Here is a 26,985-nt window from a genome sequence, read left to right on the forward strand (position 1 = left end):
ACTGACTGTGGCAGATGCAAGAGTGTAGTACATTGTCTCAGGAAACAAAGCTTTACTCAGCCATGGACTGCCTTACTTTTGGGTGGCTGAGTTGGCTCTGTGGCTCCTACCTCCTACTACAATATGTGTTGGAGGAGATGAGTAAATTCCTTGTGCAGGGTGAGCTCAGGAGCTGGCTGCAGACTCACTGGCTTTTGCCTGGAGCACTGCATGAGTAGCTGCAGGAGCAGTGGTTGCAATATGCAAGTGGTTGCAGCCTTCCCAGTACTGTGTCTCTCAAGACACCAGTAAGCAGCATTTTCTGGTGTTGCACCAGCAGGTTGCTTCAGAAACCACCAGCCATTTGCTCTACGTAGATTTGAACTGCTATGGCGGGAGCAAATTTCATGAGAATATCACAAGAAGTGATATTCCTGTTCTCAGCCTGAGGCTTTGGGTACAGAGCCTGAAAAAATGAGGACTCCTTGAAAGGTGGCAGCTGTTTGGGTGAAACACTGAGGAAGGTGTGTGGAGCTCTGGCTGACATTGAAGATGGTGTCATGAGAGCAAGCAAGCTCCCTAACAGAGCACAGGAGCAGTGTATTGCAGTGTATTGACTGACATCACTCACTCACCCAGATTATGAAATGATCTGCTTTGTTTGTTTGGGCAGTTTCCCCCACCCCTCAGAAAAAAAAAACAAAAACATTAGGGAGGTGTCTCCTAAGGGTAAAAAACTAAGTATTCTTTGTGAAAACAGTCATTATTAAAGTAATTGCTGCTTTAACAGTCCTACCCAAAATTGCCCTCAGACACATTCTCACTGTCCTGCCTGTGCCAGGGCACTGAAAGGAGTTGAGAGCCTCCTCAGTGCCAATCCTTCTGTAGCTTTTAGGGAAGACACTGAAAGCTTTCATACACAGGGAAATTTTTCAGAAGTTGATTATTTTTCTCCCCCAGCATTAGTATTTCAGGTAATTATTGATGCATTGGTTTTAAATCTGGCAGTTTTCACAACACGACTGCGTCACACCAGAAATAGCTTTTGGTGTTGCACATTGTGCAGGGAGAACAACTCAATGGGTGTTCTGCTGTTAGCTTCAGTAATAGGGTGAGAGTTTTACATGATCTGACGTTATGGGATACTGATAAATAAATTGTAACATAAGAAAAATAACAATGAGAAAAATAGTCTTCTATGTGCACATTTTAAAAATATGTATATTTTAATCAATATATTGTTTTCTTTCCCCAGACTGTGTCAGTATGCATCTGTAGAGACCAGCTCTTCTCCCAGAGAAATATTTGTAGAAGCAACTGAACTGCTCCCTGATACCAGAGTAAGACTTTCTATCCACAGTCTGCAGAGCAAGGATGTCCTAGAAGAGAGAAGAGTAGGAAGCAGTGATGAAATATAGGATGGACCTGATATAGTGAATTACCTTTTCATCATCACGCAATCCAGCTTAAGCTGTACCTTCAGGCTTGACAGCCCTTGTCATTCATAATTTGAGGCATCCAGTTTGCTGGCCTGGAGTGATGCAACGTGATACCTGTCCGCTGTGAGGTGTGAACATGACAACCAGCAGCCGCACATGTCCCGTACCGGCCGTGAATGGACATATGACTCACTATCCAGCAGCACCATACCCCTTGCTTTTTCCTCCAGTCATTGGTGGACTGTCACTTCCTTCCCTCCATGGACTCCAGAGTCACCCACCAACCAGTGGATGCAGCACCCCATCACCTGCAAGTAAGTGCTTGGTACTAATATTGACCAGCTCTCCTCTAATACTGAACTGGTGTTCATTCTGAAATTTTACCACAGATGGTTGCAGTTGTTCATCTATGATGTATGTTACTTGGGCAAAGAGCATGCATTTGTTTTGAAATACCATTTTCTCTTATTTTTTTTATAAAAATAAACAGGCAACTGTATGGCATGCCAAAGCTATGGAAGCCAAGAGTGACAAAATCTGCTATGCATTTTGGTATATCCTGCATTAGTATACTAGCTGCAGAATCCAGTGTTGCTTTTAAAAAAACCTGACCTTTTTGTAATAATGAATGGTGATGATTCCTCAGTATAGAATCCTCTGAAGTTGCACAGTTATTAATACTGCTTTAGTTTTCTTCCATAAGTAGCTCTTTTCTTCATGTGTAGCCCAGTGGACAGCTGGTGTCTGTGAGCTGCCAGGGGCTGCAGAATGAGCCCTTGAGTCTGTGGTTGAGTTTCTGTTGTGGTTTAACCCTAGATAGCAACCAACTATTGCACAGCTGCTGTCTCACATCTCCTTTCCCCCATAGTGGGATGAGGAAGAGTATTGAGGGGGGAAAAAAGGTAAAACCCATAGTTTGAGATAAGAACAATTTAATATTGAAATGGGACATAATATAAGAATAGTTGTCATCAAAAGGGAGGCAACAAAAAGAGGCAGAGAAGTAAAACCCAGGAGAGACCAGAGATGCTCACTATAGATGCTGACAGATGGCCTGCCAGTCCATGAGAAACCAATGGCCAACTCCCCCCCCCGGCCTCTTTATGTACTGGGGATGGCATTTTACCTCTTGGAATATCTCTTGGGCCTGTTTGGGTCAGCTGTCCTGGCTGTGCTCCCTCCCAGCTCCTTGTGCACATCCTCACTGGTAGAGCATGGAAAACTGAGGAGCCCTTGACTTAAAGTAAACACTACTTAACACAGTGGTGCTTTAGTTGTTGCTGTCAACATTATTCTCATACTCAATCCCAAAACCACAGCACTCTACCTGCTTCTAGGAAGAAAATGACTCTCCCAGCCAAAACTAGGACAGTTCTACATGCAGCACTGCTGAGTGTATTAGCTGAGGAATGTTTTTTCTTTGCCTTATGATAAGCATGCTTTCTGCTTTGTCTTAGTTTTATATGTGTTTCAGTGGCTCCAAACATAGCTGTTCCAGGTATAAACTTTCTAAGTAGGATCACTTAGAAAAGATACATCTCTGGAGGTCTTTGCAGTGGGTGACTGATGTATTTATCGTCCAGGAAACCCAGATATATACAGCTTTGAAGATCAGTTTGTTGTTGAAGATGCTTGTCTAAATGCATTACTGTGACTGTTGGATATGAGAAGTCTTGACTAAACAGCACATGTGTGGAACAATGCACTTTCTGCTAAAGGAAAAGGAGATTTGTTATAGCAGTTTCCCTGATGCCTCTTTCAACAGAAATCTCACAAAGTTTCAGCTCCAAATTTAAATGGAAAATCACAGTGAAGACAGTACTTCTGAAGAGTAAAAGTAGCAGGTTTTGTGCTGCTTGATACTAATTCTGGCTTCACATCTCATACACACATACTGGAATGCTGAGCAGTCTTGAAGTAAATTAGTGGGTTTGGTGGGTTTTTTCTTTTTTTTTTTCTTCTTTTTTTTTTGTTTTTGTTTCTGTTTTGTTTTTCTTCCCATTTGTGTGGACAGGTTTCATCCAGTCACATAAGTGAAGAAGTATCATTAGATCAGGTTTTTATTTGCCCTGTTCTATTGCAGGGTGTTTGTCTTTCTTGGAGATGAAAAGCAAAACAGTTAGAAGGTCTACAAGTAACTTCAATTTTCCAATCCTATCAGAAAATATCCTGGTTGATTATCAGTTTACAGTCCTGAATTTATCCCACACTACTTCAGGAATACTCACCTGTTGAAGAAATAGTTTTATTAGTAAATGGGAACATTTTCTGAGGCATGGATTGGTAAATACCAAAGTTATATGATCAGCAATGTAGAGTTTTTCTTTTCTATGAATTATTCCTGTGGAATTAAGATTGTGTTGCTGATGCATTATTAATGATTATTAAACCAGTCAGTGCTCAGACTTTCAGAAAAGTACTGCTTAGTATGAATTTCTGTCAGTATGCAAAATAAGTGGCTACCTCTAAATCTTGGGGTTTGTGTCTTTATGCTCTGGTCCCACCATTTTCAAGTCAGTATTTTTGTGGAGGTGCTTTACAGCCCTGGCTCGCTGTGGCCGAGCAGAAAAGCCTGGCAGCTGTGGTGCATAGCTCAAGGCAAAAATGTTTGCAAATGCCAGCTGAAATTGGCAAGATAGGAAGGAGGATGCCTTGAATAAGATTCGCTTTTGAGACATAGTCCACTGCAGGATGACTCTTCTGGTTTGAACTACTCTGTTTTCATACCTGTACTGTCAGCACTCTGTGGACTTCTGATTCTGGAACTTGAGGTTTATATCACTGGAATTATAAAGACAAGTTCTTGGAAGCATGCAGGTTGAGCTTTGGGTTGTATTTCAGGTTTCTGCTCTCCATTGTAGATTTTGTTTGTTTATTTGTTTGTTTTCCCAATGAAGCCACCCATAGGCCAAAGTCAGTATGATTGATGGTCTCCATTAAAGTTAGAATTTATACTGTGTGGAATAATATGGAACTCTCTTGAAAAGACCGGAAGAAATTAAAGGCTGGCAAACCAATGCTCTTTGTATGCTTGAAGCTATTGTACTATTTATCTTCCAGATTCTTTTCATTCATGTAAAATCCAATAGAAATTACTTTACATAACAGGAATGTTATAAAGATCTCTTTAATCTTTATAAAACAATGCTGTTCAACAGCTTTTGTTCAAAGTTAGTGCCATTTGAGCTTCTGTGTTAGTGCCTTGTTTTATTTTGTTCTGTCTTGGTTATACACTTGATTGATGGCAGAATAACTTTATATCAAGTTTCATTAAGTTATCTTAACCTACAGTTGGGGCAGGTATCTCCAGTCCCACGGAACAGACAACAGTACGTCTTAGACACATGAATTGTGTGAGCACGAGGGCCTTGCCATAAACGCTCAGGAATGGAGTGATTTAGTTTCATTGATGTTAATAATGCTGTTGCCTCTGTGACCTGTGACTCGGCTTCTGCTTTTATCCTGAGATACATAGTGCAAAATACTTAATAATTGGAGGTCTGGTCGCAGTGCTGGAGGGGTCAGAGGATGAGCAAACCCACTTTTATGGGCACGTGAGCGCTGCATTACACTGAACGAGAGCAGGGCCCGGCAGGTCGTTACTCTGTGAGTCCCAATGATTTACCCGCCCCGTGTTACTCCGTGCAGCATGCAGCACACATCCTCACTCTGGACATCAGGGGCCACACAGGCCTCCCTGGCTGCATCAATCAATGAGGAGTTTCTTCTACACAGCAGAGATGGTTTCAGGAGGTTGCCGCTTGGCTCATTTAGAAATGGTGAGAGAAGGCAGAACTGGAGGCGTTCCTGTGCTTTTTGGGTCATGTGCCAGTCTCTCATAGACAAAGAGGTTTTGGTTCTTTGCCAGGTTCAGAGCAGCTACAAGAAACGGCCAAAAGTCCTGCAGAGCCTGATGTGTTTGCAATAATAAAATCATAGAAGACTTGTGAAATAATTTATTTATTAATAAACTAATAAATATGGGCAAATATTGTTACTTGACATTTTATTAAAGTAAAACCACCTGAGGTTCAGGTGAGTAGCAGTCACACAGGCAATTCCTGTTTCTGAGTGGCATTGCTCTCCATCAGCCCTGGAAGAAGGGTCAGGGCCCATCTGGCCATCGTGAGACCTAATGCTGCTGCCAGGGGTCAGTAAGGCAAATGTCACAACGTGAGGATACCAGCTTTAGAAGGGTTTACCTTCTTTATAGAACATTTGTTGTGTGGCTGTAGCGACACATTTTAATTTCTGGAAAAAGATTGGTTATAAAAATCAGTCCTACAAAACCTCCCAAACTCCAAGAAAACAGCCTTAATAAGAGAATGACCACCTGAAATTTGAGAAGGATGGTATGTAAAAACCACAGATCATTGTAGTATGTCCATGGAGCTGAAAACTGGTGAGGAAAGTGCTGCCTTTATGTCATGGCTGATGGAACTGCAAGGCACACAGCGATGTTGCAGTTTCACAAGCAAATATCAGTGTGGGGATGATGAAGGCCTGCTGGTTGTTTGTAGAGTATCTTTGCAAGACTGGTTCCTGTAACATAACTTCCCCAGAATGAGTTTTACAGAATTAGTTTAACATGGCTAAATACCACTACACAACAAAGCCAGTTGGTGTAAGCTGGAGGAAAAAGCTTAATCTGAGCTAATGCTGTGATGAAAGGAATCCCTGAGTGTGTCCTAGACCAAATTAAAAAAGGGTCTGGACAATAACCACAGTGGGAGCCACTAAATAATAAAACACTTTGTTTGGCAGTTGTTCTCTTTCTGCTTGGATTGAACATTTGCTTGAACAAGGTGGACTGTGTAGCCCATGGCATTTGGTGGGAGCACCCCCATATTCTACCTCTGACCCCTGCCCCATATGTTGGTCCTCAGGCTGCCAACATGAGCCTTCAAATCCTTGATATCCCCCCTTCCATTTATTGCAAGGGAGGAATAGGAGTAGCTTGATAAGGGGCAGGGAAGAGCAGTCAGTCTGATACAAGAATGTCCTGGAATTTATATAAACTCAGTAAGGTTGCTTCATCCACATAACTTGGAAAAAAGTAATCTGAATGTGTTATTTAGAGGACTGTTGGGATGCCATGGAGAAAATTCCATATTAAGGTCACTCATTGTATTTTAGCCAAGCTTTTCCATTCTTTTCTGTCTGGGGTATTTTAAAAGTGTGTAGTAAAGAATAAAAGACTTTATATTCTGTTTTATGTAAGTCTCGGAAATATGAGAAAATGTATGGAAAGTAAGATCATCTGAGGAACTCAAAGAGGTAGACAAGGAAGCACCTACAACATTATTTCTGGTTGTGCTATGTAAATACTAATTATTTTATTTATTTGTCAGTATTACGTATCAGACTTTTCAGACATGCTCAGGACAGTGTTGTTTTGGGCATCGTTTTCTGCTGGAATTGTTTTTCCTTCTATTAATGCAATTATTTACTACTTGAACTTCATCTTAAAGACTGCTTTCTTTTTTTTTTTCCCCTCCCTGGGAAACAGATTTTCCACTGGTAACATTAAAAAAGTACAGTCAAATCCAGTGTTACTGGTATAGTACTGCAAGATATTTTTGCCAGCCCCACCCGTTGCAGGAATTCATTTACTTTTCCAGTCCTGTTGTTAATCATTATATTGACACAGAAAGTCCTCCCAAAAGCACTCTTTGGCAGATTGCATTAAATATGAATAGCAGATATTCATTACGATGTGTTGTCCCCAAGAGAACTCTAAACTATCTGCACTACTCATGAGCAGGCAAATACACTAATTCTCCAGCTATTCAAATTATTTTCAAATAGTTTAGTGTGTCGCTAATAAAAACAAGAATGTCTCTGTTTCTCTTAATTACTCAGAAGGTCAAGGACTCCCACATCTCACTTTACTTTGCAAAATGGGGAATATTCCTGTTGGAGGTTGGAGTATGGTTAGTACATGATGGATTTTCTTCCATTGGCATAGTTACTGAGGCAAATGCTATCTGTAGTGGACTGAAAAAAACCCTCCTCATCACTCTTTGACATTCTGGAATTATCTAAAATAGTATTACAATGGTTATATTGAATCAGGGGAAAAAAAAATCATGAATCAACCTTGTTTGATTCTGTTGTTCGAGTTTTTTTTTCACAGCATCTAATCATAGTGTAACCGCCTCCCTTTTTTCCAGTCCTGTCTCCCTGGGAAAGCCTCCTGTGTGGTCATTTACATGTATCTGCAATTAACAGATGACTTTCAATATACCTACTCAGTGCATGTGTTGTCCATCATTATTGGAAAGACAGAAAATGTGTTTGCATTCAGAAAGAGGGGGGGAAACAGAACATGAATCTCAGATTTCTTAGCCACAGCCAATGTTGCCTCATGCTGTCAAGTCTAAGGAGTCCAGATGATACCTTGCAGATACCACTCATGACCCTGAAAACACCATTTCTTTTCAGTTCTTCCTCTATGTCATGTTGTGGATTTTTTTTCCTGGTGGAGATCTTTGTGCAGCTTGAAACCATCCGTGCTTTGATTATTGAAACTACGTTACATTGTCATTTTCAGATTCTAGTTGATCGGAAACTATCAAAAATTTAAACTTGCCTTTTCGTGTTAGAGCTTCTTTTTCAGTACTGGCACTTTCAAATAAACCACGAGCTCCTCTCTACTTGGTGCAGCTGGTGACTCCTGCCACACCACCGCCCTGCCAGGGTGGGTCCTCAGCACCCTTTGGATGCAGCCCACTTCAGATTTCAGTGGGCAGCATCCTCATCTGTGAGAAATCAGTCTGGGCGTGTATGGACAGGAATTTGTTTCCTGGGAGGAAGCCAAATTTAGAAATTTTCTGCTCTGGCAGGGAAAGCGTGTGGTGCAATACTGGCATGTGCTCTGTAATGGCTCTGTGCATCCCTCGTTGACATGCTGTGGTCTGAGGGAGCCTGGTGTTTGGAAGTCAAATAGGAGCTGTCTGAGAACTGCTCCTTCCCTCCTTATGGGCCCCAAAGCAGGGAAATTCCCCAAAAAATCCCCAACAAAAAGGCTTCTTACCTAAGGCTGGAAATATGTTTCTATGGAGTATTGCAGATGACCTTCTCCTCTGCTCTGGCTCAATGAAAACAACACCCAGTAGCTCCCAGTAGCATTCCTGATGGGGACATCAGGAATGAAGAGTGAAGGGCTTGTTGTAGCTCCCCATTGTTGGTTCATTCAGGGTGGCTCCTCTGTTGCCCTTCCACCTAGTGATGGTGTGTTTGGTGTCAGTTCCTCCATCCATGTTCAAAAGGAATGTAATGCCAGGCTTTGGATTTGGCAAAGTGGCAGCACCCAGAGTTGTTTCAATGTCTGATGTTTCCAACCCAAATCGATAGGTGAAATCTTCTGAAATTGCTAACAGTGTGATAGTTCATGGTACTAAAAGTCAATATAAGCTTTTGCTTTACCAACTTTCTTTCTGAAGGCATATGCTCAGCAGCTAACCATGTCATTTTAGCTATGTGGAGGGTTTGCATTCAGTCATGTTGCCGTGTTCAAAAGGCAGGTCACTGTGTGGATTGGAGGGGATTTTGTAAATATCAAGAGGTTTTTTGTGAGGTAAAATGGACCTTTTCTTTTGCCTCAGTGCTGGCCTTTGTAAGAATTTCCTCCTTTAGTCTTCCTGAATTGTGAGTTTGTGTTTACTATGGTTTTAGCAATATGTGGTGTTTAATTGGTAAGTCTTATTTAAGTTTTAGACAGGGACAGATTTGTCTTCAGGAAGAATCAATTTATGGTTTTCCTCGGGTGTAATATCTTCCCCTTTTGCCTATTTAGGGAATATGGGGTACAAATTGTGTTATGTGGACTTTTCAGCTGTATCAATGACAACATGTTTCCCATTTAAAATGATAAATACCCACCCTATCTGATGAGCCCTGAAAGGGCAGGGAATCCTTTTTCCCTTCCTTTGTCCTTCAGTGCTCTGTTTCCTTTCTTACTGCCCAGAATAGGCCTACATCAGTAATATTCATAAATGATTTACAAAAGTAATTCCTGTGTAATAGCTTGGGACGTCAAGATTTTATGATGCTGCCAGATGTGCTATCAAACAAAATTATCTGGTTCAAAAAACTTGTGATAAATCTAGTCAGGGGAAATTCCCTAGGGCAAACTCACCCTCTACAAAAGTAACTATATCTCATAAAATTGTTAGATTTGCCTTTACCACATGTTTGAAATCAGACTTGAAGCAACAATTTTATTCATGTCAAAACTTAGGTTTGGTATAAACTAACAAACAGGAAGGACTGGCCTTAAGCAACAGAAAATTCTTTTCCTTTCAAAACACCACACACACACTCAGAGGAAATGTCAGAGTAAATATAAGAAATATTCGGAAAACCAGAACCTGCATCCCTGAGATACTCAACTGTTTTGTCTAGATAATGCATTTTTAGAAAGCAGTCATACCCTAAATATAGTGGGTCTCACCAGGGCTGGCCTGCTGAGCTCCCAACAGCTGTATCTGAGTACCCTGATGTTGTGCAGTGAGCAACATGCTCAGCATCTTCCCCGTGTGTTTGATTCTTCATGGTCTGGGTCAGGGGAAGTGTGTTGGTAGCAAGGTGTGTGTTTTGGCCAGGAGTTCAGGTTTTGAAGGAGGGGAAGTGCTGGAGAGGCACTGGAAGTCCCTGTGTGGCCATGCCTCCATATTGGGGAAGGATGGACAAAGGCAATGTGCCCTTGGCTTAGCTCCACAATTTTATGGTGGTCCTTTCTTCTCAGGAAAACCCACAAGGATGTTTAGGTGCCTACAAAAACAAACTTTATAGGTATAAGTACTTCAGTTATGCCAGAGGAGCAGAAGGTTTTTGAGTATGATTTTCATCCCATAGTTCAAGGTGTCTGGGAGAGGGGCTGAAAGTCATGACTGGCTGCTGGGGCCATCTGGGGCAGAAATGCTGAATTCAGCTGATGGAAGAGTTTGGTTCAGCATTTCTTGGGAGACTAAAGCAGAAGAGGAGAGGTGGGTCTGGAGGCTTGTGATGTGCCATGTCTCTAAGGAATGTGCTTCTGCTTTCAGAGTGCTCTGAGATACCCATGGGCTCGGCGTGCTGTTAGATAACACACCTGCTTACAGCTTCAGTTAAGATGGAAGTCAGGTAATCATGCATTAAATAGTGTGGACCTCCAGGTAGACCTTTGTCAGCTTTGTCTTTGCTATTTTTTAGTGCTGAAGGCCAGTTGAATTTGATTTAACCTCAGCTCTAGCTTTCCTGAACTTCATATGTTTCAATCTGAGACTTGTACTAAGGCTGATAAGTCAACTGTTTTTAAGAAATGTGAACTGCAATTAAGATGGGCAGAAAAAAACCCCAGAAATAATGTGGAGAACTCAGAAAAATATTTACTTCATCCTTTTAGGATGGATTTCCTCATCCTTTCTATGGGTGGACTCAGACCCCAGCATGACCACACAGCTCCTGCATGTGCTGTGAAGACTCTGCCTGTGGTCACAGCTGGAGATATTTTTTTCCTGTATGTATGTAAAAATTAAGTAGTTGATTCTTAGAAACTAAGGCCTTGATCTCTCAGCTAGAGCAGTAAGAGCAGATTGCATTCACTCCTTAAATTTAAGACCTAAGATGCTTTTCAAAAGCTGGCTTTTACTAAAGATGTATTTTGATATTTACAGTAATGTGGGGAATATAAATTCTGAGATAATGGGAGGGAGGCAAAATGAAGGCTTATGCAGTTCTCATTTCTCAAAGTTAAAAGTTTTCAGGTGTATTTCAAAGCTTCATAACACAACATACCTAACTAGAACCTTTTACAACCCATGATGTTTTTTCCAGTCATTTTTTAAAAACACCTAATAGTTAGTTTCAATGAAGGAAATGCCAAAAGTCCTTTAAATACAGCTGTAATAGCATCACTTTTTCCTCTCTGTATTTAAAAATAAGAAGAAAGACATTCTTTACCAGTACTGAGTACTCCTGGGAAGAAAGGTGGTGTCCTAAGGCTGCTCTGTGCAGCCTGCAGCTGTTACCAGAGATTCTGCCCAAAAAGCTCTGGGTTCTAACAAACTCTGCAACTGTGTTTGAGGGAGAAAAAACTTGGCTCCCTTTTAAGATTGAAACATCCAAGCCAACAGCCAGAGTGCTGTCCTCACAATCAGGTCCCTGTCAGTGGAAAATGCAGCACAATTTCCTGTTCACTCTGATTTCAGCTGGGTACCATGGCCACTGTGGAACGCAGCATCTGACAAGGGCAATACCTATCTTTCTACAGCAGAGCCAATGGAATTCTCCACTCCTTCTATCCTTATTCCCTTCCTATCCTCATTCCTTCCAGCCACTGAGCGATACTTGTTTGAGGATAATGATTCTGGAGAGAGATGCTCAGACGTTCATCTAGAGCCCTGAAACGAGGCCACGCTGTAAATCTGCATTCTTTGGGAGAACCCACGTGCATCCCAGCACTACCTAGAAGCTATCAGCAAAGGCATTTGGTGGGAAGTGGTACTGTATCATGTAAAGAAATCTGTTTATGATGTACTACTTTCGCATAGCGATTCCAGGATCAAGAGTTCTGTTATTTCAGAAAGTAAACCCTCTGAGGATCATTAAAAGTACAGAAATAGTGATGTCATTACAAAATTAACTGGCTATAAACCCACAGGGTGACATGTCGATTCATAAAGGGAATAGCAAAACATAATGCAGGGCACATCTGCTGCTCCGATTCCTGCAGAACCATCAGCCTATTGGTATCTGCAGACCACTTGAAATTGAACATCTGTTAGAAGCACTCAACAAAGCAGCAGGAGAACCTGTACACCTTGCAAAACACTTTGCTGTCAGTAACATCATAGTTTCAATAGCGGATTCTTACAAAAATTGTTATAAGTCCCCTTCAAGTCTCTAGATCTTCCTGGCATTGTTTCTTAAATAGCGACAGCATGAGTAATAGTAAAAATAACATGGACTTTTCAAAAGACTTTCCTAACATTTTTATTACTTTTTATTTATGGTACCACTGCAACATGCAGACTGCTATAGAGTCTTCAAACAAAGACTGATATGATCTCTGTTCCAAGTAGCTTGGAATCAAGGAGAGGAAGATATATGAAGAGTAAGAGAAAAGGACATGACTTCTGGGCCAAGTGAAAGAGGTGAAGAAAGGCTCGAATCCTAGAAAGGGGAAGCTGAGTTTGGGGCTTTAAGAAAAATGCTCAGATGCTTAGAAACAAGACACCCTGTGGAGACTGACCTGCCTCTTGTGAAAACCAGCAATAAGATACTGCAGTGCATTTTACAAAACCTGTGTGCATGGTCGACAGTCAATTAAGTATTGTAATTTAACTGCATCATCTTAACTCCTACCCAGTCAGGATGACAGCGTGTTTCTCCTAGCTGCATGGTCCAGCAGAGTCCAACTAATTTGCAATTTTCTTCTGTTTAACGAAAGCAGATATATATTTAAGCCACAGAGAGGAAGATTTCACTATTGATTAGTAGTGGTTGGTGTTGCAAAGTGACCTGACAGACATTTGGAATGCATCAGCTGCCTCATGGCGCAGCAGCCAAATATCTTGAAGCACAGTTTGCTCTCTCACTTTTATTACTTGCAGAAGAAGCGAACTCTGCCAGGGTGTTATTGGAAGGGATGTTTGCCATTTTAATATGTAATTACTCACACAAACTTGATGAAAACATGTTGCAATAGCTTTTATTTTTAAAAAGATAATGGTATTTACTTGTAGTAAAAATGAGGATCATTATAAATAGTTTGAGAAAGTGAATTAAACTGTATAGCACAAGTCACAGAAAATGCCCAGTTTTATTCTGTAAGTACCAAAGTATTGTTTCAGATATATTCCCCGTTTCAGTTTTTTTTAATAACCAAAGAATTTTTTACCTTGTTGTCCAAGTTGAAGCTGGAACCTTCCATAGCCAAAGCAAAGCCTAATTGAGGCAATCCAACACTAGTGCAAGGATGTGGAGAGTCACTGACGCGGGCAGTTCAAATGGGGTTTCTGCCAAACCTTTGTCATTGTTCTGAAGCACTCTGCGTCAGTGCCAGGGGTTTCTAATAGTGCTGAGAGTTTTATACAATGGACAGCCCAGAATTTAAAAGCCTAATGAAGTGTGCAAAGGAGGAGCATTAGCACTAAACCCAGAGTGAGATGTGTGCGTTTTTTTTCCCTGAGATGTTGATTGGTAATCTGTTTTTTAATCAGTTCTGTGCCCATGCAACTTCTTTGCCTGCCCAGAAGACTCCACAATGATAGTTCCAAAAAGAAAGCAACAAAATGATTAGGAATACGTGGCCCTGTTTGGTAAACTTTGTTTCTTTTTGAGGGAAAAACAAAGTCAAAGTGTTTCAGAGCATGTTAATAAAATGGTTAAAGACACTGTCCTACAGCTTGCAGGGACACTCTGGAGGTGGTGCCTCTTCGTTGTCATCAGAGGTACTGAACACATTTTAGGTCTAGCAGATTTCTTTTTGAAGGAAAAGAGTAATTTTGGGGTCAGATCTGTTGTTTGAATCTGGCAAAGTAGAGCTATATCACAGAAGAAATCTAATGCCCAAAGTTCCTTTCCTCACCTGAACTTCAAGTCACAGTCCATCTGCTGATCACTCAAGGAGCTCTCCCTTTAATATTTTTCTTTACTTTCTTGTCTCTGCAAGTCATCTGATCATGTCTGATTTTATTTAATTGATTTATGTGGTGTTTGTGTGCTCCTGTGCTTTTAATTCCATACATTTAATTACAGAAAATGTTTCTGCTCCCTCCTTCTTGCTGAAGGAATTGTTTTGTATATATCCTCAAAGTAGAAGAGTGGCATCTTCAGTGAGATGTTGTGTTTGCAGTGAGAGGGATTCAGAAGTGGTTTTTTAGAAGGTTAGGCTGGTTCTTGGCAGCCAAGAAAAGGAGGAGCACAGTTTGGACAGGGCTTATGCCTGGACGATGACACAGGAGCTGGCTCCTGGGATTTGGTGTGAAACAACTTGTGAAAACATGGGAGCCAGTGAAAAATTCAATTTCTAAGTTTCTCTGAGATGACTACAGCCAAGAGGAGCTCTTCACTTGTGCCTGCTGAGCACTGGTCATCCCACAAGGGTAATGAAGAAGGTGTTGGAGCTGTGCTGCTGAGTCACATCACCTTTGAACTTCCAATCAGAAGGTTGATGGTAAGTGTGTGTGACGATTTGCAAAAAATGCTGATCCTTTTCAATTGGCTATCGGTCCGGAAAGTTGGGAACCATTGACCTAACTTGTGTCTCTAAGGTCAGGGAGATGGATTTCCAATGATTTGTGCCCAGGATCAGACATCAGCCTGCTAGGAGTAGCATGAAGAAAGGTTGCTGTCACAATGAAGTATCACTTCTTCTTAGGATGGACTACTTTCCCCTTCTTTTTTTTTCCCAGAATATTTATTGTGCCTGACCTGGTTTTAGAATATCTTGTATTTTACAAGACACAACAATACTTTGGATCAAAATTATATACTAGACTAGATGTCACAGAGTGAAACTGGCTCCAATGAGTTTCAGATCCAACAAGGGGCGGGCAAATTTCTTTGTGAGCTTGTTAATCACTTTAAACAAAATTGCTCCCCAAAATTGCTTGTTGGGAATCACATGTTCACCTCTGTAGCTGTATATGCCTGTGCAGGATGTGAATAAAATCTTGCTGCCTTGCTGGGTGGCTCTCTGCATGAGCATCACTGACAGGGTTGGGTCTGTCCCTCTCAGTGTAGTTCTTTGCAGAATGACCTTGGTCTGGGTGCCTGTGTCACTGTTTTTGTGTTCAGGACGTGCATTGTTCAATTATTTTAGAAAATTTAGTCTCAGTCAGCCCATGTTGTTTCTTTCCTAGTGAAAGGTTATTATTTTCTCTGCAGTGTTTGTGTTGCAGCAGAAGGTCTGGGACAATTGGGAGAAAAGGTTGACAGAGGGCAGCCAGGGCTGCTAGAAGGATTGCTGGTGTTTCTGAGGGACAGAGGGAACAGCCTTCACCCGTGGCAGACATTTGTTATAGATTCCCTCTAAGATCAGGAAATGAGTACAGTCATCGCTTTGTAATTAACTGTGAGGGGGAAATCTCAGGAGATGGCAAAAACAGATTTGTCCACTTAGAGAAGGAGCGCCGTGACTTAACAGGTGTATGGTGCCTGTACTGCACTACTTAGGAGTTCTTCAGGCTTGTCTGCAAACAAAATATTATCTGACTATAATAACATTGTGAACCCAAAGACCTTAACTGGTTTCATTATCAAGTGAGTGCCTGAGGGGAAATACACAGATGGAAAGGCATTCCTTTCCTTTGGTATAATGCTCTTGTGCCAGAGAATTTATGGCCAGGACGTGGTTGGCCCTTGCATGGGCGACTGGTGGGGGAAACACATGAAGTCATTCTGGTCTTTTTTTTTTTTTTTTGGTTGTTATCTTGTAGCCTGTTAAAGAGGTGAGTTTTCTGAGTTTTCATTGCCGTGCCAGAGCGTGGGGACAGCACGCTGCAAACTACAAGATGGGGTTTGTGCCATCCCCTGCTCTCTGTTGTGGACTTTGTTCTCTCCCTGGGAAACAGGGAGGGAACAGCCCTGTGTGGAAAGCACTCAGTACCCTGACAGGTGGATTCAGGCTACTGTAGGTCAGAGTGATGCTCAGCTGGCATTATTGTCTTAGAATTTAATTCATTGTAGGATGTGCTGGAGGGCTGATCAGAAGCGGTGCCCTAAAAGTGAGGGGGTTTTAAGGGAGGTTGTTTTGTTTGGTTTTTGTTTGGGTAGTTTTTAGTTTGGTTTTTTAGGTTTTTTTTTTCCTTTTCTGGTGCAGACAGATCTTGGAAAGATCAGCCCTTTGTTGTGTATTTCCAACTTGTGCTCTACTGGCTGGAGACAGCATCTACAAGGCAGAGCCCTATAGCTCAGGCAATCTGAAAGGCTACACATGAGGGGGTAAAAAAAGAGAAAGGAGGCAATATTAACTTATCATTTAGCTAGCTGAGGCGTCCATACTCTTTTCCAGTTCATGAGTTACCCTGTGGTTTCTCAATTATAGATGTCAGAAGAAAGGTATGAAAGTTGCATTTTTTAGATCTGTGACCAGAGAGGCTGCTGCTCCCTGGAGAGGAGTCTGGTCTGTTCATTTTAGAGAACCTGAAGATGAAGATGCAGAGCACATTAGTTGGTTGTCTAAAATACTGTTATGTTTTTCAGAACTAAACAAATACAAAAAGATGGAAATTGCATGCAGGATCCATGTTATATTTGTGAGTGTGTGTGTGTGCATGCACATTTAGACTTATTTGAGAACCCAAAGGTATTGAAGCAAAAACTAAATAAATAATGAAGTTGTGGTTCAATTGTAAATGTTAATGTTTCTGTGAGAGACTGAAGAAGTTATTTTATTATTCAAAATGGCTTGTTCTTTCCTTGTTTATTTACCAGTTTGCCCTCTTTTTGAACATTATATATGATTTCACGGTTAAGAGTTCACAAATCTTAAAATGCTGCCTTCTTGTCAGTGACACTGATCATACTGCAAAGGTCTTTTTAGAATTTTATAGAGATCAAATAGCTCTGTTTGTTAAAAAAGGTCAGAAAAAAGGTCACCAGAATCTTTCATTGTTGGCAAAACTCTCTTTTTTTTCTTAGTCTGGGTCATAAAGATAGCTGAACAGAACTGCTTCCACTAAATTTATTGATTAAAAACAAGCAACCACCCCCTTTCCCCAGGCTTCCTCCTCCTTCTAACAGACATCTGGCATGGAAAATGTAAGTTAGGTATTTTTATCAAGGCTGTAAGCACCCAGAACTACCCAGTAGCTATGATGGCTACTGCAGGCAAGCATAAGAATAAGGAGTTTCAGCAGCTCTGTTACAGCCACTTCTTCATTTGAAGAAGATGTTTTGCACAGGTGCTAAATGCGATGCCAAAGTACATCCTGATATTAGCATACTGTACATTGAAGCCTGTAATTAACAGCACCCACCTGTATGCTGGCATTTTTCTGACTCTTGCCATCCTTTGAGGTGTGTGTATCTGAGGATCTAATCCATCTAAGCTTCTGGACACCCTGAGCTACAAATGAAGTCAGAGAGCTGCAGGCACACAGCTCCTGGCAGGATTATGCACCCAGTGAGCTATTGCTCTCATTATGTTGCACTGCAATATATCATCAGTGTGAAACATCATCCTAATGATGCATTAGTGCAATACATCATCAGGGGAGTCCCACCAGTAATGTATTACTCTGAGTATGGTGCTACTCGGTAAGAAAATCATCTCACAGTCCTTGTGTTGTTTCAGAACAGCGTGAACGGAGGGCAAAATATGTTGCTTGAGATTGATGCAGCTTCCCAATTTCATAACTATGTTAATGGTGGGGGTACCTTCTGTGTGCTCTGAGTTTGATTGTGTTTTCAAAGAGGTGTGTCTGGGCCATCTTTGGTTGCACTGCTCTTTGGAAGGAGCAGGAATTGATTCTTTAGATGGATGGCTGGAGGGCTTCAATGGGAAGCTGTAAATCTGCTGCCCAAGTGCCTGTTATATAGTTCCTGAGGATGGGGTGAGGGTTTATGTAAACTTGGTGCCAAAATCTGCAATTTTAAGGATTGTTCTAGTGTCACCCTGATACGTCTTCCTGTTTCAGACATATGTTCTAAGATAAATACATTTAAAAATCAAGTCTTGCAAAAATTAAACCCCTCCATTTAATGTGTCAACCCACTGATTTTCTTTGGTCTGAAAGATCCTATAGCAAAGCCATCCTTCCCATGGGAGTTGTCTCTGGGGCAAGATTTACTTCAGGGGGAGAGGCAATCAGGTGCTTTTGCTTTATGCTTATGAATCACAGTTGTGATGCTGTGACGTGCTCCATGGGATTGCAGCAGTCCCAGGCACTGCCAGATGAGGAACATAGATGCCAGTGGTCCACCTAATATAATACAGGGACTGCACTACTCCAAATGAAAAATCTGCAGTGGGATTGAAGGGAATGTTAGCTACAAAATAGACAGTTCTGGAATGTGCTTTTATGCGTGGCCAATGTTTTCTAGAATGATTTTTGGATGCATCAAGTTAACAGGTGCAAGACAAGGAAAACTAAATGGATTCTGAACTTTAGTGTGCTTTTGAGGCTGCATTGCATGTTTTTGATGCTGAAATGCTGCACACAAGTTGTTTATTAAAAAAAAAAATCTTCCTACTCACAGAAAAAATTCATCAAAACCAAGGGGTGGTTCTAGAGTAGGTTGAGCAAAATTTGGTTTCCCTTCACTTCTGATTTTCTTGTATTACCATATAACTGGTCTGAGGTGCATGATTGTGGCCTTCTTGGGATTTGTCAGTCACCCCTTTTTTTCCTGTCACACTCTCATAAGTCCAACTGCTTCTCTCTTCATACCCAAGTAAGATACCATGACAGCATGACTGTTTTTGCAGGAGCACCTACTGAGCCTTCTATTACTGTAGGAAAATGGAGTTTTTTTTAATGCTGTACCTTGTTTCATTCATTCATGATGTTGCTGTCCTGGTCCAAACTATGCACATATTGATATAACACAAGGAGAACTTCAGTGGTGTCATTCTTTCACTGATTCAGTGTTCTATGGGCTTATTTAGGCAGCAAAAACAGTATTCCAAGCCAAAAGAACTTCTGTTGTAACTTTCTTGAAGTCTTATTTGGGCAAAGTATGAATGGCCTTAAAAGACAGTAACTAGTTTATTTCTTGAAGTGGTGCTAGGTTAAGATCATCATCACAAATCACATCATCCTCAACATCAGGGTCTCCCTCACTGCTGTAAGGAATGCAAACCTGTTCTTTTCAGGCTCCTGCTTGAGACTGGTTTAGGATCACAGAGGTCCCAGTTCTCTTTCCAGCAGGATGGTGGGGCTGCCAGTGCAGCAAAACTCTTTTGTGGTGATGCAGAAGCAGTGGGAGGAATAAACCTTTGTCTGTACATCAAGCATGGGCAGAAGAGTTGAAGTCTGGGGACTCTCTTCTCAGGGTCAGCACCATGTCTGATAACTGCCTTTGGTTTTAAACAAAACTGAAGATCAGCCTTGTTTGCTGCATTAAATAAAGAAAATCCAATAAAAGCAAAAACCATCCATTGAAAAGCAGGAGTTGAAAGAAAGAGATCATTTAATGAGTTGATCTTTATGGTTTTTAAAGTTTTAAGATTAAAATGACTTCTTTATTTCCCTGCTGTTGTTTGAAGTCAGGTTTTCTTTCCCAGCCTGCCTGAATTCAGCCTCAACAGTAAAAAGTTTTCATCAACAAAAATTAAAAATATTATAAACTTAATTTTCTGATTTGGCTGCTGCTTAGGGTTTTTTACCTTCGAACTACTCAGCTCATGTCTTGGAGCCTTCTTGTTAGAGAAGCACTGCCCTTCTCTGTGTATACAGAGAGTGCAATGAATCAAGATTTGCTGTAAATAATGTTTGCAGAGTGAAGTGTTTCTGCCAAATTCCCCCAGCTTATTGCATAGTCATATATGGCAGGTTATTTTGTTAATAGATTATTAAACTCTGCATGTGCCCTTTAAGCTTCTCTGAACTTTTGTTCTTGTCTTTTAGAAGGAATTAACTAAATCCAAATTAGCGGTGGGCAGTCAATCAGCAGTCAGATGGGTTTCTGACCTCACCGGTATGTCCTGTTGCATCGCACCCTGCTTTGTTCTTCCATCAGGCTGCACCGTGACTCAGGCACAAACACGGCACATCAGAGATGTAACGTGATGTGACACAGCCAACAAAAATATCAGTTAAGGGTTCTGTGGGTACCTTCAATTCGTTCAGTTCATGGCTTATTCGTTGTCCATTCATCTGTCGATAAAGGGTTCAGTAGTTCTCAACTTGCTGGCTCTTAAATGGAAAGGAAGACAACCCCCCCCCCCCCCCCAGAAAAGCACCAAAGCAAAGAAAGGATAGCAAAGACCCGCATCCTTCAGCTGGCTTCCCCTGTGTTCAGTGCCCAGGCTTTGCGCTGTGGTTCCAGCTGGTGATATTTGGAACCTGTAAGTTAATTAGAAGGAGAAATTTCTGCAGCTAGCAATGTAGATATTCTGGGGAAAAAAAACATTGCCCCGGGGGAGGAATGATATTTGAGCAGATTTATGGTGCTCTGAGTGTGCATATGAATGAGATGATGGCCGTCAATGTGGCTTGCTGCTGTGGGGAACTGTCAGCTTTGCTTGGGTGGAAGGCGATCTGTGGAGGGGAGCAGTGAGAATGATGGGAAAGTAATGATAAAAATTAAATTGATTTTCTAATTGGATTAAAAAATTCTTAAAATGTGTAAAAGCAGACTCTCTCTTTCCTCTGGAGGGGAAGGGAATAAGATAAACACCCCACCCAGACAAGCACCGCAGATTGTCTGCTAAATATGGCGGCGGGGAGGAGATCGCCATGCGATGAAGCCTCATGTCCTCCCTGCATATCGGTAAAAATCACCCAGACCAGAATTTGAAACATTCCGGTTTATTCTGCTCTGACAACATGTATTGCTGGTTTTGGTGGATATGGAAAAGTTGTGGTGGTACAGGGCAGTGAGAGGGAGGAGTTTGCTGAGGAGCACAGCCAGGCGAAGCCAAGGGATGTGTCCCAGCCTGGACCACATTTAGCAATAAGTCTGAGATGCTGTGCTCAGCATTGTTGAGGTGAGGGTGCTGTGTGTGACTGACACCCAAGTGGGGCTGCAGCGCTGTCTCCCACCTCGCTGTGCGGGCTGGAGCATGCTGGTGGCCATGGAGGGGCAATGGATGGGTAGGGCAGGTTCATTAATTACTTTTCTTTGACAGAAGAATTGCATTTTCTGTGTAGACGCTGAGAGAATGTTAAGTGAGTCAGCCAGCAGTTTTAAGAATTGCTTTTGAATCACTCCTTTCACTTTTATCTTTCTCAGCTTGAATAAATCTCTAGAGGTTGCTAATTACAGCATGTTTTCTGTAGCACTGGAGTGGCACGCAGCACATTTTTAACCTCGCCTTCCACAGAGGTTTGGCTTCCCTTGGCGTGCATGTGGAGGAACAGTTGTGTGTTGCTAAACTCTGTCATTCAGAGGCCCTTCTGTTTTTAAATATTTCTCAGTGCAGCCTGCTGTCATTTACAGTGAGCCTGTATTGAGATCATTAAACAGAAAGTTTAAGATTAATTCCCTTTCAGGGCAAGAGGAGGAGGATAAATAACCAGTCCCGCTCAGTGTTCATTCTTAATGACTCCAGCACAGTGTGAAAGCGTAAACAGTTTTGACAAAAGGTGTAATTGATTGTTTGGGTTTGACTGATCACTCAAAAATGTAGCGTATCCTCATTCAGAAGGTGCTCTGCAAGGTAATGAATGTGATACTGTCGGAAAACGGGGTCTTGTGCTAAGCAAGGGCACAGTTTCGTGCTGAGGCTCTGCTCGTGGCCAGGCTGGTGGCTGCTGCTCCAGCCTCCTGCACCATGGTGGCTGCAGCCTCCTTTTCTTGGGTGCCCCTCTCAGCCTTGGACAGCCAGTTCAGAAAACCAAACTGCTACCACACGTGAGGAAGCCAGTTTAGATCCCTAAATTGCCGCACCAATGGCCCAGGTCAGATGAACACCGAGGCTGGCATGAAGAGATTGGGATCTCGCAGCTGTGAGCTCACGGAGGAGGAAGGTGGGACAGGTTGTTCAGTAGTAAATGGCCAGTAGATGTGCAAGCTGAATTCCAGAGTATGGTGATGGGACATGCTAACAGTGAAGGTAATGGTGGTGAGGTTATCCGTAGGCTTTCTGCATTCTCCAGCTGCCACCTCTAGTTTATTGGGAATGGAGACGAGAGCTTTAAAGACCACCTACTGTTTGCATCCTCTATGCCCTGTGGGCGTATTCATTCTGTTCACATCATGTCTAGATCTAACCTTGTCTTTTTCTGTCCCCTTTTCCTGTGTTAAGTTTTTCTAAATGCTTCTCTTTCATCCCTTAATGTGCTAGTCTTTATGCTGATTTCTGTGCCTCCATGATTTCCCTGTCAGAAGTGTGGGTGATAAGCAGATCAGCAGTATGTTAGAGATGAAATAACTTGTTTTTACATATCTGTGGAAGAGTGTTTCATATCCACGAAGGGGATGTGCAGCAATGAAAAGTGAGAAAATATAGGAGGCATGCATGCAGCACCAGTGAATGAAAATGCCTGTGAATGCAAGTATTAAATTCCTGCCATATGAAAACGTTCTGGGTGTATACAACAAACAAAGGACTCGTATAATGCTCACGACCTTAGGATGTCTCTAGGAATGCAGATCTGTTTGAAAAGCTGAAACTGGGCCAGCCCATTCATATTATGGCTTTGTAATGCCAGTTCTGACTCTCTGGGGCTTAACTAATCCTTTCCTCCCTCATCTCACAAAACCAGAAGTAGAACACCTGCAAGGGACCACAAAGAAAAATTGAACAGTTATCTGAGTGAGTCAATGGTAGCAATTAATGTTTAGAAGATAGACTGAAAAGGATATCTATCCTTTTGCATATCTTTTGGAGCTATCTGAATAATATTTGTATTATTTTTGCTATGTATTTTGTTTCTCATAAAATTTGTGAGATGACAGGAGACGCCCTATTACTGTGATGGTTGAGTAGGTGATTGGACATGAGTTTGAGCAATGCCATGAAATGTGGCCAGGGTCCTAGTGGTTGAATTAGGTGTGAAAAGCCCACTGGGTAACCAAAACCTGACTCTGTGTGTGGCTAGGTGATAACTCTTCTGAATCTCTGGGTTCTTGCTGCCTAGGGAGTGCTGATGTCACTGCTTTGGAAGGCAAAATAAACTGCAAGGTTTTCATCAGAAATGATTGCTCAATGCTACAAATAAATTTTCTGGAAAAGCAAGCTGAGGGTAGAAACTGCTCTGAGCTTCCTCACCAGTCAGTGCACGCACATACATAGTTCTTGTCTTCATTATAGATAGGGATGGAATTCTATGGCTGAAGAGAATGTTTATGCCTTAGGCAGAGGATTGCTGAATAGCTGGGAAAGAAAGCTTTCCTGCTTATCAGAGGGACACCGTCAATGCCCTGCTGTTTGTAGCATCAGCACTTATGCCTGGTTAGCTGCTTCATATCTTAGCGCGCGTTGCTTTGTACTTGCCAGTGCTGCTGCCTCCTCCTCCTCCTCCTCTTTATTCCTTCTTTCTTTCAGGTTCTGGGCCGTGGAGTGTAGCTGGATAGTAAGGCTGATATTAGAGGAGAAGGGGTGAGAAGTACAGTTCATCTATTTGTGTTTCCTTTTCCTTCATTCTGAGTTCATCCACTCAAGTTTTTATTGCTGCGCACGTCTGGGATTCTTTCTACAGATGATGCGAAGTGTTTCCAATTTCTCCTTCTCCTTGACAAACTGAGACCTGGACTTGAGTCTCAGGCTTTTTTTTTTTTTTCTTTTGTTCATTCGGTTGGTTGTATTCTGTGTTTTCTTTTTTGCTTCTTGTTTTTAGAATATGGCAAAGAACCCAGAGGACTTGCCCTTTTGTTTGCCCTTTTCTGAGTAATTTTCAGCTTGTCAACCTCCATTGGGAAAAAGTGGGTGCCAGAAGTTTTGGTGTGCCATAAATGCTTCATTAGCATCATTTACAGTTGCAAATACCGACTTCCTTCTCCAGTTTCTTTAAGTGAGAGATGGTTTTCTCTGTGATGGGTTTGTCTGGTAATTGTATATTTAACTGGCCAGCCAGGGTGATGATAAATGCCTTTAAGTCACAGCTTTTCAAGTGCATCCTATGCCATTTGTGGGCAAACTATATATTTTGTTGTACATATGTGAACTTGAAATGAGATAATACTGGGAGGCTGGTTATTTGAGGCTGAGTCTCCCCTATCAATTACTGGGTTTCACTCTCTGGAACTGATCTGGTCTGATGTTCTCTTACCTGGTACTGCTCTTCCAAAAACCTTTGTCAGGGATAGTGTTACTATTACTCACTTTATTCCCCAGTTACTGACAGCATTTGGACACCATTGGATTGAGACCAAATCCATGTAAAATTGCCATAGAAATATCAGTAATTGCTGATAGCTTCCCATCTACAATTACTTTTTAGGACAGATCAGACAGCTTTTTAATCTATTTTCTTCTCTATTGATTATGTCCACTGATAATTTTTAATTGGAATGTCATGTAAAACTAATTCAAATGCTTGACAGTAGTTTTAAGGGCTATTTCCCCAACAATATTTCCAACCATATGTGTAATGATACCAAGCTTATGCAACAAGACTGCTTTTCCATAATACTTCGTTGATTTTCATTAGTTATGCTACCAACCCTTAATTCTTTACTGATTGCATTTATAACATAATTTTATGTTATTATGCCTGAAGTCAATACTGGGTTAGCTGATCTGTAAATACCTAGCTCATCCTGATTGCTCTCTTAAAATCCTGGCAGAAAATCAGCTTTTTCAGTTGGCTGCAACATCTCTCCCCTAGCCTGGGAGACATGATGGGATCATGGACAAATGCTGACCTAAACTACTACACTATCCCTGTGAATGAAGTAGCACAAGTCCTGGTTCATGTGTATCCTACAGGCTGGCTACAAGAAATATGTAAATCAGCAGTAACCTATGGAAAGGAAAATGATCATATCAAAATAAACAAACTTATTTTACTCTGTCTCTACTATCAGTTTTTCTGTGAAGTGGTGGTACCAATGCATGTGATGACAATGATCAAACACTTGAGTGCCTTCATGCTCTCAGTTTTATAAACCTGATGGCATCTCAAACAATGCATGTGAAGCACCCAAAGATATAAGATTTAAGATAGTATGGAGGAGAACAACAGGTAGCCTTGCCCACTGACTGCTCAATCACTGGGGAGCTCTTTGCTCTGAGGAGCCGATAGCAAAAATGGGATGTACAAGGTGGTATGGTAATGAGCATGCTTGCACATGGATAAACATAGAGTGATTTCCATGATGGAAGGCGAAAGATCTGGGAATAGTCATGAGAATAATCTGTGGGCTTTGATGCCAGTACATTTCTCTATTTGGCTTGAGGAAACCTGATGCAGAATTTGACACATTCTTTGAAGTTGATTGGAAATTTGTCTTCCTCCTTATTTTGAGAGCAGTTCTGAACTGGCCCATAATTGTCAAAGTGAAAAAAGGAAATCCTGTCTTCTCTGCTATTATGGCTTAAAGCACTTTTTCAATTAAATTATCATTAGGGTTACATCATGAAAGGTATCAACATAATCCGTTTAAGTATATCTTATAAGGCTCTTTACTACCAAGAAAAATCTCCTGTCTTCCAGGTACCAAAGTTACAGGAATTAATCAATCACGGACTCCAGGGGAAAATTCAGCCTTGATGTAACTCAGTAGTAGGCATTCCTTTATTTCATGCCTCGGCGTGTATCTTTGTCTGTGCAAGGATTTTATATTTGTATTATCACAGGATTTTTGTGCAGCCCTTGCATGAGGCTATTACAGCGAGCACAATAACCTCTCTGTATACCAGCATTCCCCGCTATTTTGGTTTCTATTTGATGTTGTGTTTTCACTTTACCTGGGGAGTATTTTTGCCTGGAGGAAATGACTGAGAAAAGAGGCGTATTTGAAAAGCTGGGAATCAAAGAAGTGATAAAAAAATATTTCCAAGCACAGTGAATAATTAGGAATTAACTCACTGAGTCATGGCTGGAGAGTATTTATTGCATGTAATTGAAAATTTTCTCTGTGATAAAACTAATTTTTTGAGAACTTTGTAGGACAATCAATCCTACATATCTTGTCTGGTTGCCTGAAATACATATATTCTTATTTTCAGAAAACTTCAGTGTGGCAAAGCATATAATTGTGTCCGTGTCACAGCTGGGTAACTGAGGCGTGGAGAAGATTATATTTTAAAAACATTGCCATTCAGTTGTATTTGGAAGCCATTCCTGCTTGTGTGGGATTTCTCACCAGGAGAGAAGTTGGGAGTTTCATGAGGGTCTGCCAACAGTTTTGAGATTTAAAGTCTTGTGAAGGAATAGACTTTCTCCTTCTTCTTTTCCCCCCTCTTTTTGCTTTCTTTTTCTCTTCTTGCTCCACCCTCCATTTGATAATTGCTCCACCTGCCAGTTGATAAGCTAGTGCTCCTGTGTGGGAGGAGACATTGCCAAGCACTGCCCCATGAGACAGGACAGTTCTCCGGCAGCTGGCACAGAATTTCCCAGTGAGATTGGGGTGGGATCTGTTGCCATTTTCATTCTGTGCTGTTCCAAACATCATAAACATCATGTCTAATTTGCAACGATTTGAATATGTGAATAGAAGGCAGCTTCAGAATATTGCTATTTATGTATTTGTTCCTGCACAAGTTATCCATCACAAGTGAAGAGATTTTTGATAGACCTTATCTTTATGTAGAGTGCAAGTACAGTACGTTTTGGTACTTCCTGTATCATTTTTCAGACAGGCAAACTGCAAATGAAAGCCAAAACAAATGAAAACCTCAATGATTTCCTGATGTAAATAGCATTTCAAATTTTAGAGGACAAATGTTTAATATCAGTCTGCATCATGCAAGCATGGAAGAGGAAAGCTAGCTTTTTTATCTTAGAAAATATGCAGTGCTGGTTGT

At 41.4% G+C, this 26,985-nt stretch overlaps 1 protein-coding gene across 6 annotated transcripts in view; it reads left to right on the top strand.

Moving 5' to 3' along the window:
- The window catches only part of RARB (retinoic acid receptor beta), a 321,962-nt gene that overhangs the window by 128,868 nt on the left and 166,109 nt on the right, over window positions 1–26,985 (top strand). For all 6 annotated transcript variants that reach the window (XM_058042289.1, XM_058045096.1, XM_058041608.1 and 3 more), the window contains one exon: window positions 1,235–1,732. In XM_058042289.1, coding sequence (XP_057898272.1) covers window positions 1,555–1,732 — 178 coding nt within the window. In that variant the 5' untranslated portion in view covers window positions 1,235–1,554. The remainder of the gene's footprint in view (window positions 1–1,234; window positions 1,733–26,985) is intronic.

Source organism: Melospiza georgiana, chromosome 1, assembly GCF_028018845.1.
Source record: "Melospiza georgiana isolate bMelGeo1 chromosome 1, bMelGeo1.pri, whole genome shotgun sequence".
NCBI lineage: Eukaryota > Metazoa > Chordata > Aves > Passeriformes > Passerellidae > Melospiza > Melospiza georgiana.